A 21998-nucleotide genomic window follows, 5' to 3' on the forward strand; every position below is an offset into this window, starting at 1 on the left:
ACAATGTTTCTAGAAGCATTGCATATACAAATAGATTTGACAGATAAAACGCATCATCATTGTTCTCGTCAGAAGGCAGAACATATGTTTCTGTTCCTTCCATCCTGGAAAAGGCTATATGATATTGTCACTACAGTGCTTTTATTAACATTCCAGGGCAGAGAACAAAATGTTTCATATTTTTCAGTCACTGTAAAATTTAACCTCACCTTCTTCTTCCCTCTCTATTTTCAATAGGATTACAAAAGTTTATGACATTAAACACACTCCTTCCTCTAGGTCAAATAAAAGATAGACTATATAGCCCTGCTACAGTTTGATCACAAGGTTGCTCATTGTTAGTAGCTATAAGAGAAGCTGTAGATAGAATGTACTGCTTCTAAGTGATTGATAATCAAAAGAAAAAAAGAGTTTAATGCATTTCCTCTTTCTCCTATGATGCTGTAGCTCAAATCCAAACTGAAACTCTCCAGCCATGAAAATATAGCAGTTATTAAAAATAAGCTTAAATCCTGGCACACAGCTTCTTTGGTGGGAAAGACCCAATATAATATTGATTATTCACTTTTTGAAAAGTTCTCTTTCCAGAAAAATAATCTCAGAAAACATCCTCTGACTCCCACCTCCCCTTCCATCCCATCCTGAGGTATCTCAGCTATTTTCTGTCTACTTCTGGCTTCTTGAATTGACTCAGATTTTCAAGTTAAATGGTGAAATTGAAATTTCATGTTAGTGAAACAAGTGTTAGTAGTAAAAATGTAACCATAAAAAAATTAAAACTAAATATTTCTTGAGGAATCGTGATAAGAAATTAAAGCATAATTATTTGATTTCAGAATCAGACATTATTAATGTTTAAGGACTAACACACTTTATCCCAATCATTTACGTAAAACTACAATGTTGGTTATGTATAATATTTCTCCAAATCATCCTGTTTCTCAGTGGGGGAAAAAAAAAAAAAAACAACAAAAAAACCCTAATTTCAAAAATAAACAAGTTATTCTCAATAATTTCCATGGGACATATCTACCACTCTCTACAAGAAGGAAGAAACTTGTATATTATCTGTGCCAGTTCAATGATCCTGCTTCACAGCATAAGCTATGAGAACTGAGAAAAGGATTGAGGAAAGAGAAAAGTTATCACAGAAATCCATTATAAAAAACCCACAACAATTTAAAAATGTTCAGTTTTTCATGGACTTGGTCTGTATAAAAAACATAGACATAGGTATCTGCAACTACTCACATTGTTTTATGAAGCCTTCACCTTGACACATGGTCTTGAGAAGGACTGAGAGCTTTTTTGCAATGCTTAAAGTACTCCCTCTGCCAACACTATACTCATAGCTGGTCAGAATTCAGGGCACTTATCTGCTTTCCCAGGAGCCACACTTTCAGCTTGCATGAACTGTTATAATCATATCAATATCAGTGCTGACTTCTATTTAGGGAGGAATAACATCCAGAGGCCTAAGGAAACATATACCCCCTACAATATTGAGGAAGTAGTAATCTACATCTGAAAGGCAGACCGACTGATTTAGGGCAATTTAAATGTTAGACTGGTTCAGAGGCAGGACCCAATTATATTTTGTCCCAAAATGTGTGTGTCATCTCTTGCATCCCTGCTGGCGATCTAATCTTTGAACACTGACCTGAGTCCCAGAACTGCAGCAGCGAGAAGAAAAATTAAAAATGGAGATTTGGGTCATGGTTCCTAATATCAGTGAGGCACAGACACATCATTCAATCACACAGACTGAATCTAGATCAGGTCTCAAAACATGAGCTTGTTTATGCTGAATAAGTGAGAACATACAATACCTGATTTAATATAAAGTTCAAGTGATATCTAACTTGGCATAAAGTTTGCCTTCACAAAGCTACCTATCAAAATATTTTGAACAAATTTGAACTGTTTTAATGAGTTTGTGTCAGTTCAGCATTCTGAATCACATAGCCATGGCATTCCTTATCAAGCAGCAGGCACTTTCAAACTGGATTTATTGTTTTGTCAAATCACAGTCCTATTCCATGCATCAAGAGATTCATAAGCAAACAAGGCAACATTTTAATCAGGACACTGCTACCACTTATAATAATTTATATCTCTAAGTTGTGCATCAAAATCCACGCAGGGATTTTTCTCCTATTAAAAATGAGCAAGCAAAAAAACCAACCACAAATATCTTTCATTAAATTAGCACTTGAAGATATGAAGTCTTTCAACTAAACAAGGCTCATTAGTATTATTGAATGTGTACTGCTAGGTAGACTTTCTTCTTGCTCCTTCACTTCCTTTTTCAGGGTACCAATGGTCATAGTGAATACAAAAGACCTGAATTGCTTATCACCTTATAGAAAACTCTTGTCAAAGGCATCTGCATTTCAGTCTAATGGTGCAATATTGCGATAACCATAATTCTGTCATTGTGACTATCCACATCAGAAAATGTTTTTTTTTGTCTTTGTGCCTGAAGTGCTTGTCCTTAGGAAAGAGGCTCCCAGCTACCATGTGGCAGTAAATGTATCCATTACACTTTCCACAGACACTAATGCACAGCAAATACTTACCAGCAATATTGTTTTGCACATAGCCATAATGCCAATAGAAAAAAATTAAGTCATAGTTTGGCATACAAAACAAACAAAACAGAAATCCATCTGGTAAGCAAAGGAAACTTTAGAATGACTAGAACGAGTTTCAAATGAAAAATATTTTTAGCACATTAAAATGGTAACTATTAACCATTGCATTTATGATAGCAGATAGTACAAGTACAGAATAATAACATGTAAAGGACACCTAACTGTGGTGAAATAAACATTTCTGATATATTATGTAGGGTAAGCATAGAAATATGAATCTCTTTGGCAAACACACTTTGAGGTCTCTTTAGCAGAGCTATGCTGATCTATAACAGATTGGGATCTGGCACTCCTTTTGTTCTGTCACGTAATCAGGAATACTGGACCTAATTGTCACCAACTATCTGCATTGTCAATAGACATTTAAAAATAGAGAATAAATGCACTTATGATCTATGAGAAATGAAAAAAATGTTACACAGAAAAGAAGTGAGAAAAGATTTTAACAGGAACATAATGTACATTGGACAACTCATAAAAGACAAATGTCTGACACAGAAGGTGTAAGGAGATTTACAATATGCTGTACCTGGCCATATATTTTACGTCTGTGAAGTCTCAAAAATATGTAAAAAAATGATAGTTAATATGGCTTCCTGTTTAACTCAAATTTCACTAAATGGTATTTTTGATCTGACACACACTTCTGTGAGGAAAAAACAGCTGGATGTGAGTTGGATTCAAGTTTGCAGCTATTAAGAACTGAATATATAATTTACAAGACATATAATGTACATATTCAGGATCTGGCACATCTTGATATATTTTAGCTATACAGTTTAGAAAAGATTTCACATTGAAATAACATCTGTGTTACAACAATGCATCCAAAAGTAATGTATGATGATATATGAAATTCTTCATGCTGAAATGATCATTTCATAACATGGTTTGTCTTAACATGTACATCTTATCTACAATCATATAGTTCATTTTGATCTGCATAATAATTTTTTGTTTGCTTATTCACTTTGTAGGTTTAAAAATCATGTTAAGATTTTTGTATGAGATATTTGGGGAATGATCAATATATTCATATCCATGAGTTTTGTATTCAGTTTCTGTTAGTAAAACTCCAGACAAAAAAACACACCCATAACTATCTGGAAAATCTTCATTTTTATAAGTACATTTGTGTAAGTGTCCTGGTTTCGGCAGGGATAGAGTTAATTTTTATTATTATTATTATTATTATTATTAATTATGATTAGAAATGCAAGTGAATTTAAAATTATTTCCTTTTGGGCATCTAGAGGGAAATTCATTCCTGTGCAGAGCATCAGCACAAGACTTATGCACTACTTAGCATAAAGTTTAAGCAGTATGTGAGTGATACAGACATCTTGAGCTGTACCTCTACATGGAGAAGAATTGCATTCTTATGGAATTAGTGTTTCAATATTAAATCTCTTTTAAAATGCTATGGAAACAAATAATTTATATCAGTCATAAGATGGACTTGACTGGTCTCCTTTGAAAGTGTGATAAAAAATAATTAAAATACATTTAACTTTATTTTTACTTTCCTGTGTCATTCTGGTAACAGAAATCTTACCCAAATTTCTGGCAATTCATTAGTGTGAAATAAAACAGCTTTGCAAAACCCTATACATTTTTTTCTTTGTAGCAAAATAGATATAAATATTTCAATTTCAAATAAAATATTATGAACTAATTCTGAATAATTTTCACCGAGGAAAAATTCTCTTGATGGTTTAATAGCTTCAGTGACCACTTCAAGAAACAACAAATTTCAAACAGTATGTACTAAAATTGTACATACACTCTGGCATGATGGTCGAAGAACAGTGTTTGGCTGTTTGGTGAGAGATGCCACAATAATTGTCAGATTTCAATGATTCTTCCCCAGGCAGGTGAAAACTGCAGATGCTGTGCAACTGATCGGACGGTGAGTCATACTTCCTCTAAGAGTAAGGTAATTTACTCCTCTGAGGTCAGCAAAATCAGGCTTCAAAGCTAATTCTGTCTATCACTTCTGGATAAAAAATACTTTCAAGCAGCAACTCACAGAGTCTGGCTTTAGAGCTCCTACTGACTAAGGGCTGTTTTCAGGGAGATAAGGGCATCATCACTCCCCTACTGTTGAGGCTGAATATTGCTTTACTGACAGTGTAATGGTATGGACCCATTCTCTAGGTATTAACCTATACTGCAACAGTATGTGTGTTGGCACAATTTCATGCTGTGTGGTGGTACTGAGAAGGCTTTATTAAACCATTTCCACAGTTGCAATGATACTCTCAGTTTATTTTTTTTTTGTCTAATCACATCACTATAAAAAAATAAGAAAAAGAAATCTCTTTCATATAGATGACTTTTAAGTCCAAAGCAAATGTGCAGATATTTTATCATATAAAATATATCCACATTACCATGTAAAAATCCAACAGAGATCCATGACTATCAGAATAAAGATTAAATTCAGTCAAAAAGGCCCTACATAATTACACAGGCCACTGAAGAAATGCTCAAAAGTGGGGGTCTTGTTTATGCTACAGTGATCTGTGGACATGAGTTATAGGAAAAGGTTTTCATCTTGTCTAGGTTAGCAGAATTTGTTTTTTTTTCATGAGCAAGGATGACTTGCAACAGCTGAGGACCAATGCCTTAACAACAAATTAACTTTTCTTTCTTGTCTAGTTATGAAGGTTTTCTTTTGCATCTTGCATTGTTTTGAACATTTAAATAAGCAAAATGAGTAAGTATTTTATATTCATAGCAATGATACTATGCAAATTTTCTGTACATTTTCCCTTTTCATAGTAGTTATGCACTAGCATAATGTCATTCATGTCCCTGGCAACATTCCTGATTTACTGCAGCATAAGCAAAAACCCAGTCACACCTTGAAGATAACAGCTTAAATTGTCCCCCTCTTTGGTATTTTATTACACAATAAACACCACTGCAAAATTTATAGCTCATTCCTACAGTTCGATACAAGGTTTGAAGTACAACTAAGGTAATAAGAGTACACGAAAAGGCATCTTGAGCCTTTCTTTATCTTTCTTCAGTTCTAAGACACCTTGGTGCTGGTCCAATCCATGAGCATAAGCTGGAGTAGTTCTTTGCTTTGAAATGCTGACCAGCAAATCAGGAAATAGTACAAAATTACGAATAAGCTCAAGGAAAATCCCTTTTCCTCCTTCTTACGCTAGATGAACAGAAGATCTAGAAGTTAAAAGAATTTTGCAGCCACAGGCATTGAGAAGAGACCTTCTCATAGGTATCCTAGAGAGTCAAAAGACATTACTAGTGCATACAAACCAGTATATATTATGACTGAACAATCATACACTAGTACAGATAATGTTCAGTATTTGCCACCCCTCACCCCGGCCCTGTGTTCCCCCCTCTCCCCAGCCCTCCATTTATTTGTTAAAAATGGGTTGTCTTAGTTAATATACGGTGACAGTTAGGAGAAAAACAAGACTCTTCACAAACAGATTCATGGAAAAGCACTACAACAGATTGACACTTAAACCAAAATGCACATACTTGATCAGAGGAAAGTGTTTCTATAAGAAGCATGAAAGGGATGAAAACCTGCTGAGCTATTTCTCAGAATTAAATACCTGCTTTGGTGAACGGGGAATAATGAGGCAGTTGACAAGAATGAATGAAATACATTTCCATTTCCTAACCCAGAACAGGTTATCTTTTCCATCATAAATGGCATCAAATGTTTGGTGATGGTAGGACTGTCATCTCACAAACAGAAGCCCTGCAAACCTGCTGAGACATCCTGGAACTGTATAACAGCAATAATGGATAAAAACAAGTGACCAAAGTCTGTCAACAATCAATCACTTAAATTGATGCTACATTTATAACAATTACAATGAGAATAAGCTTTTTCAAATTAAAATTTAAGCATCAGCAATTATGTAAACAAGCTCTGAACCGTACTTTCAGCAACAACATTGCTTCTGAGTATTCCAAAAACCTGGAATGTCCACATATGAAGAGAGGAGATAGAAAGCACATTTGGGTACCTGCAATCCTGGTTTGATGCCATCAGACCATGACCAAGAAACTAGGAAATCCAACAACTTCCCATTAGACACCCTAACACAGCATGCAGAAGCCTTATTAAAAAGCAAGACTCATTCCTATTTTAGCAGAAAAGTAGGCAAGTGTATGGACACAGAGGTGCTACTCTGGCATGTGTGTAATAGGTATTTAGGAAGAAAACATTCTGTTATTGTTATCCATTTATACAGATGTGTGCAAAAGTGGCAAAATGACATGAAAAATGAAAACTTGTTTCATGCAATTTCACTAACTTCCATGAAAAAGAACCGTAGCCAGTAATGACAATTTTACAGAAGTACTGTACGGAAAAGAATAAAACCGATAGCATTTAAATGTTTAATTAGTGAAATGCAAGAAAAATAAGCAATGTTGTAAGCCAGGGACGAGTATTTTTCTTGGAAGCTGAAACCAAACAATTGATCAAAATCCTCTTGTAATTATATTTCATTCAGAAAAGATAAAAAAAGTTGTATAGATATAACTAACTAGCCATGTGTCTTCTTTAGGTTGAAAACACACCTGTGGACAATTAGCTAATTCTCAACTAAGTATTCAATTAATAAAGTAGATGCTTTACTTTGAGTGCGTGGTAATAGTGACTATAAGTAGGTTGCACCTTGTTCAGCTCATATAAGCAGCTTTGGGAACAGCCTGCGGTGGCTATATAGGGCTCAACAGATTTTGGAGAGAAAAAAAGGAGGCTCATTACTGGCAGTGGCAGCCCCCACCAAGGATTATCGCCAGGGACAGAGGTGGATTGGACAAGACTGCTTTCTACTCTGAGTGGGGATGAAAGTACAAGGAGGACAAGAGGCAGAGAGAAAGCGCATCCTTAGTTTCTCAGTCAAAACACCCTGGGCAGAACAGCCACGCCAGCACAGGGGGACAAGCTGTGCCTCCCCCCGCAGGCTGCTGGATTTCCATCCCTTCCTTGGGCTGGGCTGAGGGATGGCATTACTGCACACAGGAGGAGACAGGACGCTGCTGGGAACACAACCACCCATACCACATTATGTCACATGCGCTACCAGGTCAGAGAAAATAACTGTGGCACAGTCCCTCTGCATGTAAACTTGGCGTAGCGACAATAACATAAATATTTGAGTCACTAAAGAGAATAGTAAGGATCTTTCCACTTTGGGCCTCACCTCTACCATCTGCAGTTAGGATAGGTATGGCTTTACAGTACACTGCTCTGCTACTCTGCACTGAATCCTCATGGGGACATTTTTTGTTAGGCGGAGGGAAGGACAGAGCCTTTGATAATTATAATGTAAATTCCAGAGCATGCAACTTCGGTTTCTACCAAGTCCTTTCTCTCTTATCTCTCTCTCAGTCTGGTATTGCATTTTCCTTTCTCCCATATAGCTTTATAACAGAATATTTCATTTGTTCTTTAACTCAGGGCAATGAACCTTTGATTAAAATACTTTCCCAAAAGGCATCTTAAAAAAATTTTGAAGGATAAACAAGTATCCAGCAGCTAAACAGCAAACTTACTTCTAGTATTCAAACATGGAACTGCAAGGAGTTGGCAGACTTGAGTTTTGGGAAAGATGAAAAACTTTCACTTTGGTGAAATCTTGTTAACTCTGCATTGGGAGGAAATTCCAAATGTTATTCACAGTTCTTACTTCTGTGAAATTTATCTTAGTTTCTTATAATGTATCATTCTGATCAAATCAAAAGTTGGCAGGATATAAGCATTCACCAAGATGAAAAGGATTTTTTTAACAAATAGAGAATGAAAGATGTTCTAAGATTTTTTTTTAACATTTCTTTTTTTCTCTACTGAATAATACTATGATTTTTAATCAGTTCTGCACAGCTAAAATTCACTATGGAGTTATAAAGAATATATTCTTATGACTCGGTTAAACTGAACATACAAGGTAGGGTGTCCGTTGCGCTTAAATTGGCCTTACCATGAAAATAAATAGGTCTGTACTAACAATGGAGTATGTCGTGTGCCACAAATATTGTCACCATAATATTGTTACATATTAGTAAAATGAGATACACATAAAAGACAATCTTACAGAAACTTTAGATTAATGTATATGAGATCTTACAATACTCTTTCTATAACATTTTAAACTTCATAGTAACCGATTAACAGGCAGTTAGGTCAATGTTATGTCACTTCAGACAAGCAGTTAAATATATATTTATATGATGCCATTTTATCTCATAAACATTAGAATGTGAAGGGGGGTGTGGATCTTTTTTCCACTTGAAGTAGAACACAATCAATTGCTATATGAGATCTTACAATACTCTTTCTATAACATTTTAAACTTCATAGTAACCGATTAACAGGCAGTTAGGTCAATGTTATGTCACTTCAGACAAGCAGTTAAATATATATTTATATGATGCCATTTTATCTCATAAACATTAGAATGTGAAGGGGGGTGTGGATCTTTTTTCCACTTGAAGTAGAACACAATCAATTGCACTTGAAATCTTTGGGCTTTGCTTCTTTCCTCATTACTGCTGGCAAAGCTGATATTATTAACATCCCCCCACTCTTCCCATTACACAGCCCATTTTCAAAACTTACATTGTTTCTAGATCATAAAAAAATTTGTGAACCCATTCTATAAAAGTGTCAATTTCAATAATTTTTACTTTATTTAAAAATAATTATTGAAAGAAAAAGAAGTATAAATATTTCCTGCAAATAGGTACTAAAGAAAATGCATCTTTTTGCCCAGTTATTTTTTTCACAAATATGCAGGCTGCCCCTCACCCCAAATGGCTTTAAAGGGGGTTTAATACATCCATGATTTTGTGTAATAATTTGTCTAGAAAATCTGGCTTGTCAGCATAGAAATATTTCAATTTATTTGAAATTACAAAAATGAACTGACAATCTTCTTGATTCTAACTGTGATAACATACTTAATACAAAATAAGATAGTCATAGCTAGAGCAGTCCAGATTTATTGGTGAAACAATTTAACAGAAAAAAGCAGTTTTCACAAAATTGACTTTTGACAAGTATTTCAGTTTTCTCTCTGATATAGCATAGTAAACCTTTCTTGTTCAGACAATCCAATACCAGCCAACACTTTGCATCCATGGAGCTGGTTATGCCTATTCTCCCACTACACATATTCTTTAACTGAACTACAGCTCTCATGATAAAATGCAGGTCCTTGTTTTATGAGACAACAGAGACATCAGATGAGCACAGCATAACTGTGGTTAGTCTTAAGCTACCTCAGGGTAAAGATTCCTGGTTTCAGTTAAGTTGAGCTAGGGGCAAAGCTTGATTTGCTTCTCACACCAACAGTGAGTGAGAAGCTAGTGTCATCACATATTCATGAAGGCATTAAGCTAAGACATAAAAAGAGATTTATAACTAAGAATTTGTGTAGTTTGCACTGAAGAACTTACATTTGTTGGTTTTCGGAGGAGAGAGGAAGTTAATATTTTACTGCTTTTCTTACACTGGGCTTTCAGTTGTAACTGAAGTTACAGTGACTTCTACGCTTTCTGGTCTAGCACAGAATAACCTCATTGACAAGTGATCTCACTGCAGGCCCATTTTCTGAGAGAAAGGGCATCACAATACAGGGCTTAATGAAATCAGAACTTCTGAATTTGACAACAGAATATGCTTTATTAATCTTTTTTTGGCTTTTCCCCTTATTTTTCATGGCTCATAACTGTAAGAACCTCTTACCTCAGCAACCATTTATCAGAACGAAAGGGAATATGTCAAGATACTTTTTAGAGCTTGTCAGTAATGCTCTTAATTAACTATAGCAATCACTGTTGAACAAAATGAGGTTCTTCTTCACTAGTTTCTGAGTAAGACACTTCCTATTTCCAATATGCCATTTTAAAGTCAGTCTAGTGATGCACTATTTTGCACAGAATTTCAAAGCTCAAAAGAAAAGAATCAAATCTACTGCATAAGACATGAGAAACCACATAATACAGTCGTCTTAAATAATGTAGCTCTTACGTATTTTCTCTCAGTAAGTATCTTGTTTCAGGTGTCTTTTATTCATACTTCAAATTTTATAGGCTTCATTTACTAATGTGAAAGTCCTGATGAGATCCAGCAAAGGAAATGGGAAGGTGGCAGGCTATAAAGCATTTCAGCTCTAGCTGCTGGTAGACGCTTAATGAAATATTACTGAGTGATCAGGTTTATATAACAGATATATTCTAACATTTTATGTCATTCACATTATTCTGGCATCAAGATTAGATGGGGAAATGGATTCTGTACTCTATTGCTGGGCATATGAACAAACAATGGAAATGCCAGAATGACAAATGTCTTCCAATTCATCTTACATACTTTAATTTGCAGAAAACTGCTGAAGCCCACATCAGAAATTCCTGCAGGATTAGCCTAGGGACAGTTGAACAGGAAGATTCAATCCCTTCTAAATATTTAGCAACTCGAATATTCTCTGATTATTTTTAATGACATATCAGACCTTCTACTTTGAAAAGGCTGGAAACTTATGTAGCTGGAAGAAATTACTTGCATATGACTTATTCTCCCTTTTACGTACAAAACCTTTTAGCTGAATGGGTTAATACTACATGTTATTCTACTTAAAATATATTCAAAAACAAGAGAAGGGTGAGCTCTCACCTAACAAGGCCAAAAGACAAGGGGCAATGCAGGCTTGCTTACCGAGGCCAAAGAGGAGCCAGAGTTTCCCTCTGTTTTGATTTGCAAAAGCAGATTTATGTTTATTGCATCTTTAGTGTGAAATACAAAAGATAATTGTATATCAACAGAAAAATTCCTACAGACTTCATTGAGGCCAGTTTTTATTTCTGTCTGGCTTTGTTTTTGACATGTACTTACAAGCTTATGTGATGCTTCCAGCTTAAGTCCTGTCTCATTGAAGACTATAGTTTTATTTCTCAAAGTTCCTCAATAAGTTTAAAAATGTGACTCTAGCTCTTAGCAGGCATCTTAGTATTTTTCAGTGTAATTTATTTACTTTGTTATGGGTTTATAACAAAATGTGGTAAGCATTTGTGATAGAGCAAATAAGCATTTGTGACAAGCAAATTGTGATAAGCAATTTACTGTGGGAAAAAAGCATTAGTGATCCCTTTAAGAGGAAAACATGTGAGATGTTGCTGGTGTAATTCTCATACAAATATACATTCTTTCACATGAGTACTCTCATAGAAATGAATAGGATTGCTTACGTGGGTAGGTATTCATCACTTTGCGTATGGATAGCAAAACAGAAGTCCAAATAAGGAATACAAACCAGACTCAAACACAACAGGGGTGATTGAAAGCAATTCTTAATTTTGAATTTCTTGGAGAAAGACCAGTCTGTAATTAGAATTTCTAAACATAATTTCCTCAGAGATTTCCATAACTGCAATACAAAAAGCTAATGCAGGTTTCCATACCAAAATTTTATTTGGCCTTATTTGTTTAATAATATACAAACTGACTGTGTTTAAAATTTGTACTATCCAAATTCTGTAGAGCAAGAACTACAACACTAAATTTCAGCTAGCTGAAAATTGTCTGCAATCCTTTTTTCATCCTAAGCAAATTTAAATGCCTAAATAAAAAAAAAAAAATGTATTAATGCTATCAGTTATCTTTTACTGTATAAAAAGACGTGCTTTGTTTGTCAATTTTTAATATATTGTGAAACAGTGCTAAATCTTATACCAGGTAGTAACAATAAACAATAAATTATGATGATACATATAGTTTTGTTTTTTTTTTTCTATGCTTACATGGCTCTTGTACTGGTATTTTTCTCCTTCTTAACCATGATTTCAGTTCACAAGGTTACTCTTGGCTTGTAATTTTTGTTTTTGTAAATCTTGATGTATAAGAGAGCATAACATAGCAATGAACGTTTATCTTCTGTTGGGCTCAAATTCTTTATACAGCTGTCTATTATTAATGAAAATGTACAATTCATTTAAGTCTTACTCAAGTATGCACAAAAAATGGTGTATAAGTTTTTTTTTCTTTTTTTCTCTGTTACTTAAACTGTTTTATGATAAAAAATCTGTAAGGACACTATTTCATTTCTGAATTGCAATTCAAGGCAAGATCTGGATTATCAATATGTACACTTTAGAAAGCGGCATTGTGATTTGTAAAGCCATGGGTATCAGCTGGGATTTTAAGTGAAATCATTCCAACACAGAAGTTTAGACCGGAATTTAACCTGATGGCTGTAAAAACTTTGTGCTGTTTTCTGGCATGGCAGCAATTCCCTTTTTCTTTTTATTGTGCAGCACTGGGGCTTGCCACATACCCCATGTCACGTCAGACAGAGAGGAGAGGCAATGCACTGTGCTGAAAGGGCACCGCTATGTCAGTTAATGAGGCCCCATGCCACAACCTCTACAGCAGCTGCAGATCACGGATGGAAACTGTCAGACCTGCAGCACTGTACTGTAAAATTTGAAGTGAATACTGGTAGTGATGTGCTGCCACTGGTAAGAGCCAACCACCAAGTTGTTCCTAGTGATAAGATTAATTAGGCAACTAAATTACTACTTTTATCTTAGCAGTGCAATCAAGAACTGAAAGGGTGCAAGGAAGACACAAATGGAGGAAAAGCTGTATAAAGAGAAAAACCAGCCCACCTCATTTTAGGATATTTTGTGCAACCTGTGTTCCTTTAGCACTATTATTCTGTGTTTTAATCTTTCCAGGTCTTTACATGTAAATGTTTTCATGGGCAGATGGAGGATGATAAACCTAATACCCATTTATTGAATTGCCTTTTCTCATCTGAAATGTAGTCTTAAAAAAAAAAAAAAAAAAGAAAAGAACCCCCCACCTTCTTACTCTACAGTATATTCATTATCAGATCAACTCACACTACTAATTAAGTTAAATTCGACTGCTAAATAACTTCTGAAGAGCCAATTTATCTAAGGTAGTATGAGCACATATTCAGTTCTCCTTATACATCACCAGCTGTTATTAATTAAATTCTAGTCACTTCAGACTACAAGTTTGAAATAATTGCCACTATGGAAACACTTTTACACTGTACTTAACAGTGAGTTCAGCTGTTACTTTACTGATATTTATAGTAATCTGAATATAGGTAGACACCACTCTAGTTATTTCATTTTAAAGTTTGTGAGATATTCAGAGGAACGTGGAATTTTCAAATTTGTTTCTTGAATGTAAAAAACTTTGTCATAAATACACATGAAGTGCAGAACTGAGTTTGATGGATTGTGCTCTAAAGAAAACATCTCCTTTCTGAAGGTGTAATATACCTTTGCAAGCTCAGAGGGGATCACAGTGGCAGCAAGTGATTTTTCCCTCTGCAACAGCTCCTCTCAGCTGGCTGCTATACTGAGGTGAGGGTTGAAGTGACGCTCGCAATCTGCTTCCTCGTTACACACCTTCCACCCACATCTATGAAGCATCTGTGGGCTGATGCTTCGGCAATGGCTAGGTCTCTGCTGTGCAAAGACTATCAGCACGAACAGGTATTAGGAAGAAAAGGTGTACTTTGTGCTCCCTTCAGCTTCTGAATAAATACATTGCATTTAATTAGTCATTATAGCAGAAGGTTCAAAGAGTTCTTCATTACAGATAATGAATAATATTCTTGCATGTAAAAGTTTTGCAACCAGAGGGAAACAAAATTGTCCTCTGGATGCATTTAGCCCACTGGTAAAACTGGACTAGTTTCTCCTGAAATCAACTACACTTTCTCAAGTTTCAGTCATCATAGTACATGTAAGAGAAATGAAAATCTTAAGTTCTGAAATATTTATTAGTCCCATGTTTCAGGGGAAGTGTGAATAAAATCTGCATACTTCCAAAAAGTAAAATTCTTGCGTTTTTAATAATACACTTCCAATATGTTGTGTCCTGCAAAGCTAGTTGGTATAGATATTAAACTATTACTTGATATATCAAGTTTTGCTTTCTGTTATTGCAAAAGCCATTTGTAAGAAACAAAAGGTTGCAGAGAATGAACAATGTTCCATACATTTATCTCACTTTATGTATAACATAACACATTTACTATCTTTTTGCAAAAGGAAAGACCCATCAAGAACATAAGAAGAGGAACTCTAACATCTCTACAAATAATTTTTTTTCTTTTTGCATTCTTATTTTGTTCATGAAAAAATATCAGTGATATGATGAATATTTTTAAGGTGATCTACAAGCACAACTTTTTTCACAAACAACAAACTTCTGGAAGGTTATTTTCTTTTTTCCATTACTGTTATTTAACTGTAAGACTATAACCATGATTAGAAATTCACTTTGTCTTTGTTGTATGGGGGATGACGGGAGACAAATGCTGTACCCTTTAGTGAGTCACCCACTGAATTCACAGCTCACCTGCTGATTTTAATTTATGTGATAATTTACAAAACAAAACACCTCATGTCTTTCATCAATACACTGCATTTCACTTATTTTTATGAAAACGTACTATATTTTCTTGCTTTGGGTACTCTTGTTTGTGAGCAGTTTCCAACCTCCTATCTAAATGTAAATTGCTTAAGCAAACAAATTATTAAGAGAAAATTGAAACAAAATTCTTGAACCCTTTCCAAGTAATACAAAGGAATATGTTTATGATACATTGTTATTCTTTAAAAGTGAAAACAATACTATTAACTAAGGTCTACATTTTAAATGTAACAATAATTTCAGTTTCCTAAAAGATACAAATCAATTTCAGCTTAAGAACAGTGAATCATCATCATTGTCATCAAGTTATGTTAATTATAGCATTTAAAGTCTTAAGCAAATAGCTTAGAATCTAAACATATGAAAGAGAACTGGAGACAGAAAATGATGATATGTATATACAGAAGACCTGTAAGTTAGTCAAATCAACAGTTCATATATATGATTCGCCACGCAAATTCACCAAGAATAGCTCTTATTCCTAGAATTATTTATTATTAATATTGCAACTCGTATAGCCACTTTATGTAGATTTAATTGGGCACCCTGAGGATGCCCAAATACATACACAATCTTGTTGGAAGAAAATACTTTTGGAAAAAATACTAAAACAACCTGACATTCACCAGCTACTGAGAAGTTACTTTGAGCCAAATTGTCTACGCAGCTTTATGTGGTGATTCTGGGAATAATTTTTGCCATTAGCTTATAAAATGACTAAAATAAACGTGTTTTATGTAAATTTGAGAATCCTGCTGAGGTTCCTGACAACTGATAAAATGAAATGAAGAGAAAACAACTAGTGCAAATAAAAAGTTATTTGCATGAATTCTGGTCAAATGAAAAGAAGCTAATGTACATGGCATTTACTTATAAGGAACTTGCCTTGTAAACTGTAGATTTCTCCAACGCTGTTCTGCCGGGTGATATGATGCCAATATGCACTACGAGGAAGTGAGATAGACTTGGATAATGTCATTGGTTCAGACAGACTGGTCTGGAGCTAAAAAACAAAGCAAACATAAATGGAAGATCACACATAACCATACTTGATAGATAATCTCAAAACTGTAAATTGAACCAATGTTGTTATGAAGATACTTTCCTGAATTACCACAGGTTTTATACTGTCATTTAAACTGTTATAAGCATCAGCACTGTGAATGCTCAGGAAAAAGCTGCAAAAGTGTATTTGGTTATATAAATTCATTAGCACAGGTTAATATTAGGACATAGGAATATGTCCCTATTTATTTATCTGCAGCTATTCTTGTTGCTGCCAGGATTTTGTTATTTTCTTCTTTAACTTTATGATAATGATGGATTAGCATATGCCTGAAATCTTAAACCCCTCTACAATCACATTTCTTTTTGGTCATTTAACCTGCATGTTGGATTGAATACCCAGAAAGATGTTAAGAGAGAATCTGAGACAACCAGCAGAGAATTAGCAATGAAGAGTCATTAATCCCCTAATCCTCCACTCAAGTGGAAGCATTTCATCACCAGTAGTAAGCTACAGCCTCAAGAGCAAATTTTCCCAGTCTGGGGGACTTCATGTAACCGAAACTGTGAATTGCATCATAAGTGTCCATGTGTACAAGAGCTACGGCACAGAAACTTGACAGGAGGAATGTAAACTTTATTACTGAGAGCTCTGTCTCCAATGCACTATAGATGCAAATGAAAGACAAGACTAGGCTATAGAAAAAAAAGAATGATGGAGGATTGTGTACCCTGCCAACCTCTTTGGATATACCTGTATAACTTATGCTTTCTCTGTCTAGAAGAAAAGAGAATGTATCTGCAAAATTTTTGTATCTCTGGCTTTACAGAATATAAAATGCTATCAGTAATTTGTGGCATCTAACAAATCACGATGACTCTGTGGGGCATGTAATTTCTTCAGGGAATGTCTGGATCAATACTGAAGGATCAATTATGTCTGAAGATTTAGAGTGGAAAACCTCTTAATTTCAGGAGCGGCACCAGGATGGTGAGGGTGATACTCCGAAAAGGTGTGCCTAGAAACCTACATTTTCAGAGTCCAGCTACAGAACAGAAGGTATTCAAGGTCTGGATCATTTACTGCAGGCTAATGATTAACTCCTAGGGATTCCTCATTCAGAATCATAACGCCAAATTAAAAAAAAAAAAAATTATCTGCACAAACTCATGTTATTCTGCAATAAAAAAAACCCCAAACAACCTTTTAGAGGCAGTATCCACCTGAAGATCTGCAATTATTTAATTTTTGAGTATTAACACACATTGATGTATGGCAGATATTTTGCTTAAAATCAATCTATTGTAATTACTTCCATTGTTGTTTTCTTGAGAATTGTCATCAAAATTACTCCCTGTCTACAGCTAATGTCTTTTCTGCTCATTTATAGCCAAATATTACATTTCATTTGTCAGTGGTGCAGATCATCCCTGGAAGTTATTCAATATGAAGTAAAGAGCTTGCAGAAACATTTCCTCCATTAAAAGAAGTTCAAAATCCTTATCACTGGAATTCTATTTTTAGGGAGACTTGAGAATTTAAATTTTATTGCTACAGAGAATTTCCTTTATTGTGGACGTCAGGGCAATAACAGATCTTCTAAGTTATTCTACCATGTTAGTATAGCAAGGGTAACAAGGGTAGCTTTGTTGAGTAAGAAAAAAAAAAATCATGTAACGTCAATACACAGATGATTTATTCATAATTTATTCACCCAAAAGGTAAATTATAGTCTTGAGGCAACAGGCAAAACTTTTTATTAGTATGCATTCTGAAAAAAATAATTCCAGTAAAGGGAACCACTTTGACTATGGTTCATTATCTCAAAGCTAAATCCATGGACTGAATTACGTGGTTAAAGTTATATCATTATTCCTGATCTGAGATGATTAGTTCCTGCCTGATCTGACCAACACTGATGAAGAAGAACTTTATATGCACACATTAAAGCTTTGAAAGATTCAAAAAAATCCATTCTCATTATAAATTAAAGTAAGAACTGCTCTAGTGCAGAAGATCGCATTGCGAGCGTTCACAGTACTTTGTTTCCTCAGATTCTCTAATTAAAGAACAACTTCTGATATCACCTTTTGGATAAGAAGTATCACCATATGCTAACTGCAATAGGACCAGATGAACTACATTTCTTTGGGGACTACATAGAGAGAAAACAATTTCTATTTTATTAAAATATCATCCTCGGAAAAAAAAAAATTGAAATACATTGCCAATTTTGTTTTTAATTTGAGACTTTAAAATATAAACATAAACATATGGATTTGAAGACCTTATCAGCTTGTATATCATATAAAGGATGACAATATAATAGCACATTAATTTGTCCATGAAGTTATTTTTACTAATTGTTAGATCACTATTAGCTACAATTTTGCTTTTTATCTTTTTTATCAATATAAACAACACTTTATTTGTCAAATGTAATTGACAATGACAGAATGCTTACTCCTACAAACTGCTGTTTGTAAAAATATTTCTGTGTTCAAAGAAAATTAGATAATCTACTGATAGAAACCTACTTTCTCTAGAACTTTCTCTAGAGACCATCTTATATGCTAGGCTGTGGGTGTTTCAGATAAAAAACTTGAAACCAAGGTGATGAAAACAGGCATATAAACATCCATATAATCAATTGTTCTTACACTATTAAATAGCTTTTTGTTATATAAATTATATCAGGTTAAACTAGAATTTAATGTACAGAGATCTACTGTTTCATAATCCCTTTTCCCCAACTGTAAATGAACTTCTGGTAGTTAACAATGTTAAAAAAGAAAAACAAAACAAACAAATAATTTGTAAGTCAGGGAAGATGAACCAGAACTGTTTACTTCTTAAATAATCAGTCACTCAGGTTTGAGACTTCTGGTGTTCCAGACCAGTTGAAGAGTTCACTCCGGATACGTTCAGAGACTTTATCCTAGATACTCTTCTCTTCTTTTTACTACACCTCAGAAAAAAACAGCTGACTTCTCTAGCCTTTTCTGAATCAACCAACTCAAACAGAGAACATTTCACTTTGGAAAATCAAGTAAATAATCTTTTAATTTTCTTCTTTTCTTGAAACATGTAGACCATCAGTTTCCTGCACAGATTTATTTCTGTTCTTAATTTAACATAAATATAACAATTCAATAAATATCTTCAAAAATTATTTCACCTATCTCCTTAAGCCTGTTTACCACTTACAAAATTAAATCAACATCTCTGAGTATGGATCCCTTCTTATGTAAGCAGCCAATGTTCAGCTGTTGCTTCCAACACTGGCACATTTTCTTCAGGAGCTGGCAAAACAAGCTCAGATGCATTAGCATCAACCGTACAGAAAGGGCCAATAATGGCAGAGGTAGCACAGACACATAGAAGAAATAAACACTTTTGAACTGGGAATGAATTTGAGGTAATTCTGCCCCTCTGCTCTGGTGGTGAAACACTGGCACAGGTTGCCCAGAGAGGTAGTGGATGCCCCCCAAGTCTTCAAGGTCAGGCTGGACAGGGCTCTGAGCAACCTGATCTAGTTGAAGATGTCCCTGCTCATTGCAGGGGGGGTTGGACTAGATGACCTTTAGAGGTCCCTTCTAACCCAAACCATTCTATGATTTCACTGAGGGTGGTTTTTTGCAGACTTGCATCTATGAACTGACTAATCTTTGGTATCTAAGTATAGAAATATAGAGGAAAGTAAAAGCACTTTACCAAATTAAACATTTATAATATATTAATGTAGCATTAAATAAAACATGCATCTAGAATGGTTTTGCTCCAAATATTTCTCAAATCTCATGGGCAAAAAGAAAAGTAGAAATGCATACATCACAACCACATCAACTCAGGGATTTTTTTGGTGGGAATATAAAAAAAATCCATCACCGAAGTGTTTTTGTTATCTGACATGAAATACTTAGTAGTTAGGTTTCCTACAGTTTCCTCCAGAATCTTTCTTTGATAAGATACCTTTCACACAGTGAACGTTACATTCCTTTCCTGTATCCAAATCCAATATCCAAACCAAAATATCCAAAATACTAAATCATATGAAGCCTTTGCATTGGCAGCAACAACTTTCTAATTCTTAAAGGACTATTTTATTAAAATAGAAATAATAATACAAAAAATCTAATAATGTGTCACTGTAAGTAGTTCCCCATATTTTTCATTATTTTTCTTTCGTGAGGCAAGTCTTAAGGGCTAAATTTTCTTTTAATTCCCATAGGCCATCTCCATTGACTTAAATAGATTTGTTACTCTGATTTCAATAATGAATACAATTCCAAGAATGGAGCCTGTTAAACGTATTAGGGTTATGAGCTTTGACCTGTTTAGCATATTATTCTCTCATTTTCTTATAGCATTAAGAAAGTCAAAACACTGAAGGTTACAGAAAATACATTTGGCTTGGGGAGAAAAACTGAACAATATACAGTTCATTCCATTTTTTTAGCCTGGAATAAAGACTGTGTGTTTTTTACGGATATGCTCTGGAAATAGGTTACTTTATCATGTATTAAAAAAACCCAGCTCATTTCACATTCTCATTAGAGTCTTCAAACAAATAGCAAGAGAACTAGGTCACAGAAGACTAACGAGAATTGTAGTCTGGAAATATGAATTAAATTTCACTATTTAGATTTTTTTTCTTTATAACTCTAAAGAAGATTGCTTAGTGTGTTATGCCTTGAAGAGGAAGAGGGGTCAAGAAATACATTTAATTTCTCAAGTGTCCATTAACTGACAGTGGAATAGCACAGGCTCATTTCACTGGTATCCACAGTGGCAAATTACTAGAGTTTAAGAATCACACAATCTAGAAGGTAGCATCAGTTGAGGTACCAGCTCAGATATCAGCTGAGTTAGAAAACATGCAAGAGGGAAGAAGTATTTTTAAAAAAGAAAAAGAGTTTTCAGTAATGACCAAGAAAGAGGTGTCACGTTTGCCTTTTTTGCGAAAGCAGATACTATTGTCCCATGTTCAGCTTTTGTACTATGATGCATAGACCTGTAGTACAAAAGGCAGTTCCCATCCAGTTCTGTCAAGCAGATTATTCCTTCTTAAGCACAGTGTTTTGCCCATGTTTCTGTTGAATGTTATTCTGCTGTTCCAACCAATTTTTCCAACTTGTCATTTTGAATTCTGTTTCTTCATTGACCCACTTCCATATTGTCTTATAACTGTAAGATCCAGAATTCTAATAATTAGATTGTGCCTTGATCCAGAAGTTCTATGAAAATACTTAAGGAAACGGGATGCAGGATATATTCCTATGAAAGTCTAATAAGAATATTCTTCCCTTTGGTGATGTCTTACTAATGATTACTCTCTGGTTATAATTTCCCCATAATCCTTTGTTCACAATCACTTAGCTTGCTTAGAAAATAGTCATGTGTTATTTGGACTGTGTTCATTACTTAAAGGTGCCTACTATTAATATAAACACTTATATGTATCAGCATACTATTTATTTGCTATGCACTGCTTTATGTTTATTTTTACATTTTTATCCAGCTTGCTGTTCCTGACAGAATACACAATATTGGCAAAAACCCTACCAATATATGACCTCATAAGTCTTCTGAAAAGACTTATTAGAAAAGCTAGCTGTGAAAGTCATTTCAGTGATTTCAGCCTTTATAATATATTTCTAGCATTCAGGTTTTCAGTAGCTATTCTAACCTTGTTATGACCTTTTAGAGAGTTTCTTAATCAATTATGAGGAAAAAACCTCAAAATAATAACACCGCTTTGCAGTGCCAAGGTGAATGATGATTATTCTTTGGCGGTGGAATAATATTATGTATGAATATTAAAGCAATGGTGAAAGAAAAGCATTCTGAAGGGAGATTC

General features: G+C 34.5%; 1 protein-coding gene across 1 annotated transcript in view; it reads right to left on the bottom strand.

Annotated features, from left to right (window-relative positions):
- Positions 1–21998, bottom strand: part of DOK6 (docking protein 6) — a 185325-nt gene that overhangs the window by 40776 nt on the left and 122551 nt on the right. The window contains exon 7 of the mRNA XM_009290867.1: positions 16018–16135. Within this exon, the coding sequence (XP_009289142.1) occupies positions 16018–16135 (118 nt within the window). The remainder of the gene's footprint in view (positions 1–16017; positions 16136–21998) is intronic.

Source organism: Aptenodytes forsteri, unplaced genomic scaffold (assembly GCF_000699145.1).
Source record: "Aptenodytes forsteri isolate BGI_AS27 unplaced genomic scaffold, ASM69914v1 Scaffold45, whole genome shotgun sequence".
NCBI classification, from domain to species: Eukaryota; Metazoa; Chordata; class Aves; order Sphenisciformes; family Spheniscidae; genus Aptenodytes; species Aptenodytes forsteri.